This window comes from Numida meleagris, chromosome 5 (assembly GCF_002078875.1).
Source record: "Numida meleagris isolate 19003 breed g44 Domestic line chromosome 5, NumMel1.0, whole genome shotgun sequence".
Classification (NCBI taxonomy): Eukaryota; Metazoa; Chordata; class Aves; order Galliformes; family Numididae; genus Numida; species Numida meleagris.
In genome coordinates this window covers 8,390,761-8,404,282 of record NC_034413.1, presented here as the reverse complement: position 1 = coordinate 8,404,282, position 13,522 = coordinate 8,390,761, and the positions used below count along the sequence as shown (strand labels likewise).

The following is a 13,522-nucleotide window of genomic DNA, read 5'->3' as shown; positions in this document are numbered from 1 at the left end:
CATATTCCCCGGTGTGAAATAAGTTCTATGTTTGCTCCTCACCTTTGTGCCTGTCGTCGTGCTCCTCACCCACTGAAATTGGATCCCACTGAAGTGACAAGGATGGCCTCTCAGAGGAAAATTCTCCCAATGCAGACAAGCAGCTTCCCAAATCTACCACTCTGCCTTAAACCAAAAAGTAAAACTGAGTCAATTTAAACAGCCACAACCTGCAGGCCATACAACCAGTTATTCTTGTTATTTTGGATCATACTCTGTTTATCCTGTTCTTTTTCTGGTTTTCCTTCTGTTTGTTTTGTTGGTTTGTTTTGTTTTTATTTCCCCTCTCTCGTTCTCTCTATTATATTCCTCCTGTCTGACTCTGACCTTTCTGGATTTGGTGTGGTTCTTAACAGAGGAGAAAGCGATGAGTTTAGGTTGCAGCAGTCTGGCCTCCCAGGGCAGAGCATCGTAAGAGCCGCCAGGTGATGCAGGGTAGAGAGCCCCTTGGAGGTGGCTTGAGATAAGCTCAACATATCCAGAGCTTCTATTTCCTGAGGACGCTTTTTTGTTTTTCTGGAGGAAAGTTGAGTCTATAGATTAGCACAGTGGGCTCGAAAAACTTGATATATCCAGTTTCGTTAATCTGGAAGTCAATAAATAGGGCGAGGAGGCGGCCCGAAGAGGAGGGGGATGAAGAGGCAATGGGTGCAGCCTTTCCAAATCTGTTAGCCCAGGGAGGGCCGAGTGGATGGGGCACCGTGGCCTCCTGCCAGCTTCAGGATGGCGCGTAGGGCCGGGCCCGAGGCCCCTTGCTGTAGCTAACTGTCTGCGTCGGCATCTCTGCCTTCATTCACAGATAACTCTCTCCCTGTTTCTAGGAGAAAAAAAAAGTGCGTTCGCTACATACAAGGTGAAGGCAGCTGCGTCAGCCCACCCTCTTCAGATGGAAGCTTACTAGACTCTCCTCCGTCCTCCCCCGCCATGCTCGCCTCCCCCTCCAGAGACTCGAAACCACAGACTGAACAAACGCAACCCCTCTCGCTCTCCCTGAAGCCCGACCCGCTGGCGCACCTGGTCATGATGCCGCCGCCATCCTCGCTCGTCCTCGCCGAGAGCGCTGCGAGCAAGCCCGGCGCCCTGCCTGCCGCCAGCTGCCCCAACGGGGCCCTGGACCACGCGCCGGCCGCCCTCCCGCCGGCCGCATCCCTCGCACAGCCCTCCACCTCCTCCCTACATTCCCACAGCTCGCTGGCGGGGCCGCAGCCCCAGCCGCTGTCCCTCGTAACCAAGCCCTTAGAATAGCTTTAGCCTCTGTCGCCCTTTCGGTTTCCTTCGGGGGGGTTGGATTCTGTTGGGATTTGGGTTTTGTTTTGTTGGGTTTTTTTTTCCTTTTTGTTTGTTTTTTTTTTTTTCTTCTCCTTTTTTTTCTTTTCCCTCTCCTCCTCGTCGTCGTCCACCGTTCGTCGTCGTTTCTCGGTTTCGTTTCCAGTTCGTGCCACGTGGCTACATTAGTTGATGTTTTATCGAGTTCATTGGTCAATATTTGACCCATTCTTATTTCAATTTCTCCTTTTTAAATATGTAGATGAGAAAAGCCTCATGATTCTGCCAAAATTTTTATCAACAGCTGTTTAAAGTCTTTGTAGCGTTTAAAAAATATATATATATACATAATTGTTATGTAGTTCCAATAGCTTAGTTTTAAAGACTGATTTTAAAAATTTAAAAAAAAAAAAAAAAAAAAAGAAGCAATTTTGAAGCAGCCCTTGCCGGAGGCATTGGTTCTTTATTATTTGTATTAAATACGAGCTTGCGAACCAATCATTTTACATCTGGTTTTTAGACCTTTAAGGGCACGGTGAATGCAGTGCCGCTACTACTTCTTTTTTTTTTTTCCTTCCTCGTGTGAAACAACCTTTATTGTGATGTTACTTGTTATTGTTTAAATGTACAGAAACAAAGGGTTAAAAAAAAAAATGTGTTAATATACCTTGTTCCATGGTGTTGTTCTTTTTGGGGGAGGGAACGCTACTCAACAATTAAAAGTATCACAACGCTATTGGACCAGTAGTATTTATTGCTTTAGAAATTGCTTGTTGTATCTGTATGTTGTCCCTTTTTAAATGGTTTTTTTCCTCTTTTTTTTTTTCTTGAAACATTGTATAAAGTTTTTTTTTTTTTGCCCTTAGTGTAAGCATCTTATATATAACAACTCATTTGTACAAGGTTTTTAAGTTTATATATAAATGTGTATATATATATTTTTTCCAGGATTTTTTGTTTTTTGACTTCCTTTCGTGATTTATTTTTTTCTGTATGAAACACAGTTGCCACCAGACGGACATTCGCTGACGCATTTGTCAAGGAACAATAGTGTAAAAAATAAAAGAAATCGCTTTAAAAGCCATTAGACACACACACACACACACACACACACACAAAGAGACTTGAACATTGAGCAAGGGAATTTTTCGCAACGCTGTTTGAAAAATAGCAAGGTCCAAGTGTGTCCCGTTCAGAACTGCAGCTGGATCCCCTGCGACATTAGGACTGTAGGCTGTGTGCAAAATCTCCATGTGCCAAAATTCTCAGTGACTTTTAACTTTCTCCCGACAACTTTCTTATTTTATTTTATTTTTTAATGCTGTAATTTTTTTGTTCATCATGTTTTGCTGTGATGTTACATAGGTAGATATGTATGTAGTTTTAATGTCACCTATAACAGACGTGTTTGGTAGCAGATTGTCCGGAAAGCATTTAAAATGAAGAGGTATAAACCCTTAAGGGCCAAATTCTGTATATTAGATTATTCATAAAAGGAAAATCAGACTGCCACTTTTATGTACACTTACTACATACAGGTAGGTAGCAAACTTAAAACAAAAAAAAAAACCTAGGCATGTTGATGTTGCAAAAAACGCTGTATAAAGCTGAAAAATTGTTCATCTGTTCATTCAGTGCCATTGTAGTTGACATGAAGCGATTGTAAAACTGTCTCAGATTTTTCTCTGGTTTATTAAGATGCTAACTATAACATTTTTTGTGAATACTTTGAATGTTTCCTAACAGTTGTGATGTTACTGTTCCGTTTTATGCTCTTATTCCAATTTTCATTTTTAATGGTTTGGAAGCCATTTTTTGTAATGAATAAATGTTCATGCTGTACAGTATCTGTAGCATGCAGTTCTGGATTAATAAAAGCAACTTAGTATGTGCAGAGAACGACTTGTCAACTCATTTATGCGTTGACTGCATTTCACTCAGGCCAGAAAGATTGACAGCCCGAGTGGAAACCAACCTTGAAATAGTGCTGCAAAAGACGTACATGGTGACAGCCAGGCAGCTCTGCTTGCACCAGGTGCTGCTGCTGCCCCCGCCTGCGGCCTATCCGTGCATTTTGCACCAGCCCTCTCCCTGCCCAGCACGCCTTTGCATGAGCAGCAGTAGTTGAAAATGCATTTTATTTCCAATATGGTTTCAAATTTTTATTTTATTTGTGTGCGATTTGGCAAAAGGCAAATAGCACGTGAGTGAAGTCATGTTGTCCTTCCAACACCCTGACTAGGGGATGGGAGACCAGGGCTGATGAGACCTTATTTGAAAGCTAATGTCCGAGTGATCCCCTAGCACAGGAGTGAAGCACTCTAAAGGTCAGTCAGGAGAGCTCAGGCAGCCCTGACTGTCAGATTCCAGGTGCTGCTCTTAGGGTTTATCTCCTCTATAGAATTTGTACCATTTCTGCAATTATTTATTCTTATGCAATGAGCCCTTACTGCTCAGCTCTCAGCGCTGAGCGCCCAGCAAGCCCCTTAACTGCAATTCCTGTAGGTGCTACACGATGACAGTGAACGCACATACCTCTGTGCATTCAAAAACGTTTATGAAATGGTTGGTTTGCTTGTTTATTTAAGCAAGTAGGGACTTAAGCTTCGTTTCCAGGAATCTCTCACAAGTGGATGTCACCGTGGCCCCAGGCATGGAAAAGCTCAGCTGTAGCAATTTCTACAACAGCACTCGAGGGCAACTGCATGGAGAAGTCTGCCAATGGGCATGCTCTGCCGCCGCACCCAAGTGTTGCACTTTTCCTCGGTCTTGATGAGCTCTGCGGGAAGGGTGAGTGTTTTTCCTCCTATGGGGAAACAGGCAGAGAGAGGTGATTATTTGCGGGGTTCAGTCGCAGAGGAAAAGGAAGCACCTTAAATGCCTGTGCCCTACTTCCATTGATGAAACCACAGTGGTGTGTTGGCTGCAGAAGGAATTTGCTTTGCAGAGAGGCAGGGAGGTACCAGGTGAAGAACTTCATGTTCAAAGAGGGTATATAGCACTTTCTATTCTACTGCTTTTTTTAAGGACTGGTCTCCAAAACCAGGATCAGGTATGTAAACATGGCGGTGGTCCCAGGCCCCCTCCCTTCAGCCCCTCCGGGCTCACACGCAGAGGTATCACCCTCATACATTCAGAAATGTGGAAGATGCTAAATCTTGCTGTTGTTGGTAGCCAGGAAATTGAACACGATGCTCAAATTACTCTCCCACTACTTACCGTTTCTGGAGAATATATTTTTTCTTCTCCTAAACGTTTTGACTCTCACTAGAACATGGCCATCCATCAGCCAGACACATGTGCTGCATCTCTGCTGGGGATAACTGCTCTCTTCTAATGTAAAACATAGTGCTCCGGGGAGAACTTTGAATACCACGATTCAAAGGAGACACCATCAAGGTATGATTCATGTGCTCAGCAAAATGGTGTGTTCTTTGCTTGCTGCATTATTAGCGAGCAGAATCCAAAAACACTGTTCCTGGACAAATTGTTTTTCCTTCTGCATGTTGGTTAAAAGATACACTGAACAGAGCTCATAAGTGGTGGAAAGCTCAAGCTGGGAACCCTTGTATGCCACGGCAAAAAATTGTATATTCCTTGGAAAGCAACTGGTTGGGTTTCCTGCAGGTTGTGCGTTGGCTGTGTCCCTTGAGGGGCTGATGCCCCCAGACTGGCCTCCAGATTCCCATACTCAGAACTCCCAGGCTGAGGCAAAGCTCCAGGGCAGAGCGGGGCCAAGGCCGGCTGCAGGGATGTACCCTGGTCCCCTCATTGCCCCCAGAGCAGTGTGGGACACGCTGGCATGCTCTGTCCTCACATGAGCTGCCATGGGATAGTGTGGGGCCCGGCATACAGTAGGCAATTCACTGCAGGTATTGCTTCCATCTGTTTTTATGGGATAAGTCAAGGAAGCAAGTCAGTGTATTTCATGTTCAGGAGGCATTTATTTTCCATTAGCTTTGTAAATCTCATTTTTCACTTAGTGTATGGAATTTTAAAAAGTTTAAGCAATTGCTGACTCAATAAACTAGTGCCACATGGTTTTAAGCTTTGCTTAGAAAAAAAAAGAACCAATAAGTAAAGGAAAGGGAAGGCAGGAAAAAAAAGAGAGCAGTCTGTAGAGTCCAATTCATTTCATTAAGCCCTAAAAAGATGTAAAGAGAACTCACGGTATAATGGCTGCACGGGCCACTGCAACAAGCACGAAAGCAAGCAGTAATAACAACAAAAATGAATGTGTGTGACAACACTACCCAGCTATGTCTTGCATACATGTCAGAATGCTTTGCCACCTGAGACTGCATAAAGAATTTGGATGCTGTGATGGGAGACATCCTGCAGCTGAAGACCAAATTCAGCCCAGCACAAATGCTGAGAGCTTCAGTGGTCTGTGTTAGATAGAAGGCGAAAGTTCCTGGAGCCTTGAAACTATGAATATCCAAATGTGCACACTGACTGTAGCAATTGCTGGATTATGATAGGGATGGGCAGGTATTCTGGCATTCATTTTGAGATGTTCTTCAAAGACATATTGAGATTTTCAAGGCAGACCAGTGACAACTGAACGCATCCCACAAGCCTGTCATTCATTGTCAGCAATGCCATCACATGTATTAGGACTTAGCCTGCCAGCCTCTGGACTGCATTTCTCCAGGGATCAATCCAAAGTATTCTCCAATGGCTTACACCCACGTTTGAGGATTTTTTTTTTCTGAGGTCGTACTTGCATTGAATTTGGAGGGTGCTGGTCCAGACCTCTAAGGCAGTGGAGATCATGAAGCCATGCTGTCCATCCAGCTGTTGGACCATCTCCTGATAACTCGTGAAACTTCTTGCATTTTGAACCAGATTTGATAGCGGCAGTGAAACTCCCAGAGATGATAAAGTCCCTGTGAGTTCCAGGGAAATCTCTGCTGGTGCTGAGAAGAGGCCTTCCAGATCTGCTGCAGCAGAACAGGCTGGGAGAGCTCAGCTGCTATCCATCCCCTCTGGCAGCATCCAGATGGCCAATTATCACACATCTACTTCTGGACCAGCATCTGCGCTCTCCTGCCCAGCTGGCAGGCCAAGAAGATTAGGTAGGAGACATGGAGATCATTGGGGTGTTGGAGGGAACAAGGGACATGGGAGAGAGTCAAGGCTATAGGGAAAACTGAAAATATTGCAGCTGGAATATGCAACATTATGTAAGATTGCAGTGGGGAAGCAAGGGGAGGGGAAAGACGATGGGGAGATAGAAGACACATCTGCAGGACACCAGGCCTCACATTACTGCTCACAGAGTGGTGCTGCTCTGGGAAATAGAAGCAGTGGTGTCACAGCTCCTCATGCCCTCGCTTCAAGCTGGATACTTGCACGCATTCCCTGTAACCCAGTTGGGTTTGTGTAGCAAGAAGGCACTTCTTTTTTTTTCCCCCTCAAATAAAGGAGAAAATAAAAGGTTGTCATCTTATTTGCAAACAAGCCCACTTGTAGTAGCTGGTTCCCAGGCATTAGCAAGCACCTCAGTTTTAATCCTCCAGAAAACATCTCCTTTGCTACTATGTTTTGTGTTCCCTTTTGAATATGCTGCTGGGGTATTTTTGGACCTAACTATATCTTTTAAATCTGCTCCCCGCTCCCAGCCCCCTCTGCCTCCCTGCCTGCTCCTCCTTCAAACTTATATAATGGCACATTATACAAAATAGCGAAGCAGGTGGTATTTTTAAAGACAGTGAGTGAGCATTTTTTTGGCCTAAATTTGGAACGAAACAGATGGATTTTAAGACTCTGCTTTTTCTATGAATAGTAACCGTTGTTCTCCACTGCCTTAAACACCAGTTTCAAGACCACCTCCAGCAACCAATCAGCACTCTGTTATTTAATTATAACAAAATTCTTAGCTCTGTCTGCTGCTGCATGGGCAAGTGGGGGGCACTGGATCAACTTCTGGAGCCAGGCAGACTTGCCAACAATAATTTTCCTTTTCCCAGAGGGCCTAGGGGGCCTGGAGCGGGTTCCAAGTTCCTCCTAAACTGGCTGTTCAGTTTGGGCTCCCTGACAGAGTGCTTGAAAAGGGTTATAGAAAGGCAGATAAATGCACTTCTTGTTGCAAGCTTCCCTGACAAGCCAGGCCTCCAGAACAGTGATCTCATTCCTGCCTCATTATTAGTGGTGCCAGATTTTTTCCATTAACAGGTAATTGAGTCGAAACTAAAATAAGCAAAGTTTGTTTTATCCAGTGCGTTTTCTTGCTTGCTCGTGAAAGAAAAACACTTTAGAGAGGAGTTTGCTTTTAATGTTCATGGCAATGTATTTACATCTTAGAGATTCCTCCCTGCTCTAGTGTAATTAACCTGACTGGTCTTTTTGTTATTGTTGTTTTGATTTTAAAGCACAGACATTGGTGAGGCTTAATTCTTTTTCTAATGGCTTGAGCTCCTGGGGAGCAGCAGGGCTGAATCTCAGCCCTGTGCAGGGCCGTGCCGTGATCCTGTGTGTGTCTGTACCACACAGCTGCCTTACCCACGGCTGCCAGGATGGAGCAGGAGCAGCAGCACAACCGGATGGTGCTGTGCACCAGCACCAGGCTCATAGGGAGCTTCCCCTTCCAGTGGAGCTGTGGGACGAGCCAGTGCCCTTTCTCTTGCCCATGAAGTCTTGCTGAAGAGCAGCACTCCAGCCAGAGCCAAGCAAGCATTCAGAGTCAGCAGCTTCAGGCTTCCCTTGGCAGCCGCTGGGCCACCTCCTCCTCTTCCTCTGCTGCAGAACCAGGCCTTCAAAGAGCTGGGGGCCTTTCTGTTGTATTTTATACTTCATGCTTTCCTAAAAAGATTAAAGCAGGAAAACTCATACTTTGAGGTCAAGTACATAATTGTTTCAAACAGGGATTTCAAATGTTGTCTCTTCCTCTGGGCAGGTATTGCAGGGTCAGTTATCTTTACTGCCTGATGACAGGCCCAGGCACAAGAACCCCCACTGCACTTGAACGCATCCTCTCTAAAGCAGAATTTAAAGTGCTTTTTGTTTCATTTTGTTTAAATGCAGAACTTTGGGAGTTCCCAGTTGCAGGATTTAGGTGGCTTTCATCCCCTGGATCTTGAGGTTTCGCTAGCGGGACAGATCAGGCAGGTGACCGGGACCCATGGCCCTGCCTGACATGGAGGGTCCATGTGGGCAGGACACACGTGTGCAAAGCAGCAGTCCAGAAAATCATAGGATCATAGAATGGGTTTGGTTGGAAGGGACCTTAAAGGTCATCGAGGTCCAACCGCCTGCTGTGGCAGGGTTGCCAACCACCAGATCAGGCTGCCCAGGCAATGGCTGAAACAAGCTAAAACAAAGCAAGATGCCCAAATTCCAGCTCTTACTCTGCAATAAGCATGCTCAGATCCTGCACGGCAAGTACAGTGTTGCCACAGCAGCAGAAAATGTAATTCCCTCTTCAGTGATTCATTCCAATGTATTTGTTTCCCACTGGATTCTCTGGGGTACTCCTCGTTGTACCAACGATGTATCCTATTTCCCTGCTCACTGCACTATTTTTGCTGAAGCAGACAAGTGGCTTGCTTTTATAAACAACTTTGCATCATGAGAAGTGACAAAGAATTTGGATTAGTGAAAAAACAATGAAGAAAGTGTCTTCACATCAAATTGTTTTCAGAGATGATCTTTTCTTTTTCCCACCCTCTTTAAATATTTAAGTCAACACCAATGAACAGATACCACTCGTGTCTAGGATACGATTGCCTTTCTGGGCTGCACATTGCCAGCTGATACCCAGTATTTGGACAGGCAGCAGCAGGGTCCCTCCCTTGGGTGCCCCATCTAGGGAGGACGGTGGCTGTGCAGCAAGCTCGGGATTCCTTTCATTCCGGGGGAAAAGGAGTCTGTGTAAAACTGCCTTACCTTCAGCTCTTGAAGCCAAAACGACCAGTAGCTACTACTGAAAACTCTATAGTAATCTTGTTTTAATTTAATCTATGCGATACACTTAGCATGTCTTTGGTACTGCGTACAATATTTCTCATGTCAGATATGTCAAAACGATCATGACTATAAATAATTATGTATGTCAGTTGGATTTAAATGCACTCAGGTTTCCCTGGTTCATGCAAGCCTTTTGGATTTTGTCCAACCTAAATATCATATTTATCCAAAACTTAAATATTTGGGGGGGATTTTTTTTTTCTGACTATACCTTTCTTTTTTTAGTGGTGATGTTGTTCTGGCTAGTTTTCTTTACTCTAGCAGAGGTGACTCCGCAGCACATTTCTTTTGACAAAAACACACAAAACCGACATGGATCAGTTAACACAGATGACATCTTTAAACTTGAATACATTTTTTCACTATAAACGCCACCAGTCAACTTTCGTGTAGGTAGGTTTCCATTGTTAGTTGTCAAAGTCTTCTTGAGTGGATTTCCCACTGTGTCACTTTTGTGTGAGTCAAATCAAGATTATAGGTAACAGAGAAGAAAAAGAAAAAGAAGAGAAGGTTAGACCCTCATTTGAGAGTTTAAGAAAAATCTACCAGCAGGTTGCAGTTCGAGTTGGTAATATACATGAAAGGGGGAGTCCAAGCCATGTCACAGGTATCACTACATTAGGCTTTCAGGAAAAAGCATACAAAACACATATTGTAGCGGTCACACACAGAGACATAAATTTAGGAACAAGATCTGCCTTAGCTTGAACATAGTCAGCTCTGATAATAAGGAACAATGGAGAGAAGCTATTATGAAACCCAGGTGCCTGAATCAGGGGAGCTTTTAGCTGAGTTCTCTTGGAATAAAAAAGTCTAACTTTTTTCACAGGTGTATGTTGTCCTAATTTTTCTTCTGTTCTCACTTTAAAAGCAGCTTGTCTTATTTGTGATCTGATTAATGATCATAATTAAGATCATGATTAAGATGTTTCTTGCTGAAATTTTCTGGAGTAACTTTGAAATGAGATTTTTTTTTTTTAATCTATTCAGTGGGACTTTGGATGTGCAAGGAAAATATGCGAAGATCCATGAAGTAGTAGCCTGGACAGATTGCAGACATTTAGTTTGCATAGTTCCTAATCTTGCATGGATTATAGGTGTGATATTAGTTAATTCACTTACTAAGATTATGAGAAATGTCCTCAAGGAGGGGAAGACTGAATATTTCATCCCGTGCAAAAGCTTGATTTATTTATTTCAAAAATCACTTGTTTGACCCTTTGTCTTGGCTTGTAGGAGATGTCAACAGACTGGTGGGAGGTGTCAAAAGAAGCTGGAAGACTGGGAGAGCAGAAACCCTCAGCTAAACTTGAAGAGCCCCACGAGGACATAAGAAGGACAAGGTCCAGGTTTGCAGCGGTATCTGAATCACATCAGACCTCCAGCTGTGGAACTTGCAGGTAAGTTTGATTTTTGTCCCAGAAGTAGTATGGGTATGTTCCTGATTTGAGAGATGCGTGCATTAAGTCTTTGATCATGCCGAAGACCACTTCTCCTTGCTAAGGCAATTTTCTCATACGCTGTTCTCAATTGTTAGAAGTAAAACTGCTTATCAGGAGAAAATTTTACTGTAGTCTTATCTGTGGGCTACTGGCTTCCAGCAGAAACCATCACATCTGGTCCTCTGGATGTAAGCATGGTAGGCACGTACCCAGTTGTGCTGCATCCCCAGTGTTTTGTCTAAGGGCCGTCCATTGTGGGAGAGCATCTGAGGGATTCAGTTGTGCACATAAGTGTTCTCTTGGCTTAAAGGAGCAATCGGGGTATCTGGGGAGAGAACACAAGGTTAACGTAGCCTTGGATTTGAGTCAAACTACCTTTTGTCCCCTGCAGAATCAATGGAAACTACTAAATTTGCATCAAAGGTGTAGTCAGCAAAAGGTTAATAGTATAAAGAATGAATATTTTGGCTTATTGTGCAAAACATACAAATATTCCAGGGTGTTTGCACTCAGAATTTTGGCTGGATCTTTGTAAAGATGCAAGAAGCAGCCAAACACATGTTCCATTGTCCTGGACTTTGATTCTTAATTATGTTCTCTGCTTATGTTCAGAGGTTTGCTCTGGGACCATCTCCAGTGTGAAAAAATATAATGGAGAAATCAAACACAGAGGTTATGTGTGATGGTTCTTGCATCTGAAGGGGAGCTTTTGTAAGCACTAGCATTATTTCTCTTTTGACAGTAGTTGCACATTTTCACTTGGTTTATCTTAACTGGGAATAACCCACAGGACAGGATGTCTTCGGGCACATCAGAGAAGTAAAGGAAATAATGTTACAGGGCTGTGTCTCACATCTCTTCAACTGTTAACAATTCTATAAAAACTACTGCCAAGTGTGGTTTGTGCCCATACCTGGGCTCAAGTGTGGCTGCAGTGTCTGGCTCTTAGCACAGGAATATTCTCTTGATCTAGAAGAATGTTCCCTAGCTTTACTAATACTTGACACCCTGGCTCAGGCTTATCCAATTCTGACAGACCATATAAAAAGACACTGGCTGAACAGGTAAACTAGGTAATGTGTCACAGAATGGGAAAAATCAAATAACAAGTATCACAAGTTAACAGAGCAAACTTTTAAAGATTCCCAGTAACAGAAAAGCTGGAACTTGAGGTTTTGGTGTGTGTCTGGATTTGCTTTAAGCTGACTGTATGACTTGTCATCCTTACATTGTTAAAGTGAGACTACTGGACTTCAGTTTTCCTTCTCCCTATCTACCTGAAATGATTCCTCTTCCTCTTCCTCTTCCTCTTCCTCTTCCTCTTCCTCTTCCTCTTCCTCTTCCTCTTCCTCTTCCTCTTCCTCTTCCTCTTCCTCTTCCTCTTCTTTTTTAACAGTTTAAAATACTGTCATGGAGGAAGTCAGTCAATATATGGGAAAAAAATTATAAAAGTTAACCAAGAAGACAGCTGACTAATTCTGAAATGCACCTCACATCCTTCATAACCTTTTGCATTTTGGTAATTCAGTAATTACAAGGGAATGTACTTTACTGGAGGTATCTAACATTTGATATATCTATAAAGGAAAAGATATGAAGTCAGAGGAAATATTTCAGTAACCAGAGGTCAGGCTGCAGTTTCCCGGGAAAACAAAAACTCAGTTTCATTTCTTCCAATCAGTTTTGTCATCTCTTCTTCCTCACACATGCAACTTAATTTTCAAACACACATTTTTGTCCTACAACTGCTGGGGCGTGTGACAGGTGTGAAAACCTGATCTACCAGCTGTTGAAGCCAATGGATTCTGATCAGTACTCCCTTTGCATTGGGCTGTAGATGGTTCTTTCTGTGAAATATTGGTCAGGAACTTATAAGAGGAAAATGGAACTGAATTTAGAAAACTCCCCTCACCAACAGAGAACACTGAGAGTACAAGAGTGATAAAAGGAAGACCATCATCCACTTCTGGCCAAACTGTAGAATAATTAAACTAGAAATAGTACGGAGCAAGAAAGAGGCCAATTAATTCCATCGGAAGGATGTAATCTAGACCTAGACAAGAAGGAAGCACTGTATAAAGTGGAGATAAGCATGGCAGTCTGCCAATCTATCACAGTCTTCTTTTATTTAAGATGCTTTTTAGTATCTTATATTTCAAATTAAATATTTATAGTTCTGTTTAGTAGCGTGGAAGGAAGGGACTATTCCAGAGGTTAGTCTGTACAAGAAGTTGTCAGCTGATGTAAATTAGATCACTGAAGCTTGAGATCTTTATGCTTACAGTCTTGTCATCATTTGTATTTGGGGGCTACAAGCTGGGGTGACAGCTATACTATCTCTAGGCTTGTTGCTCTCCTCTCCACCAATGTGCCTACCTCTTGCTTACACACAAGGTATTTTGCCTGTATCGACTGTTTTGGGGTTCAGCAAGTACTTTAAGTGATTCTTTGTCATAAAATTTGTGGTTGGCAGGCCAGTGTTGTTACTCCCGTTCTCCCACATAGAGACTCCTGCAGTTAAAAGACTTGCCCAAGGACATACAGAGAAGCAATGCCAGCTTTGTGAATACACAGCCCCACCATTCTTATTAGATTCCATGAAAGATGAGAACTGGCCTTTTGATACTTTCAGTAAGTGCTGAAGCCTTTACCAATGTTGTGAAAGGTCATTAGAGAGAAGCCGGGGGCCCAAATTCAACAGCTACTCATGGGAATCGTCCTTGGGACACAGAACTGGCCCAGGAGTGATTTATGTTGAAATGAGGGTTATGAAGACAGCATTGACCACTGAACACACACGACAATAA

General features: G+C 43.3%; 1 protein-coding gene and 1 long non-coding RNA gene across 3 annotated transcripts in view; one reads left to right on the top strand and one right to left on the bottom strand.

The window, feature by feature from the left end:
- TCF7L2 (transcription factor 7 like 2) overlaps positions 1-3,201 on the top strand; it is a 110,449-nt gene extending 107,248 nt beyond the window's left edge. For both annotated transcript variants that reach the window (XM_021398097.1, XM_021398098.1), the window contains one exon: positions 861-3,201. In XM_021398097.1, coding sequence (XP_021253772.1) covers positions 861-1,284 — 424 coding nt within the window. In that variant the 3' untranslated portion in view covers positions 1,285-3,201. The remainder of the gene's footprint in view (positions 1-860) is intronic.
- On the bottom strand, positions 3,657-12,035 carry LOC110400458. Its single transcript, XR_002439861.1, has 3 exons — positions 11,993-12,035; positions 10,925-11,040; positions 3,657-4,111 (listed from the first exon to the last, which is right to left on the bottom strand). It is a non-coding gene; the product is annotated as an uncharacterized LOC110400458 (long non-coding RNA).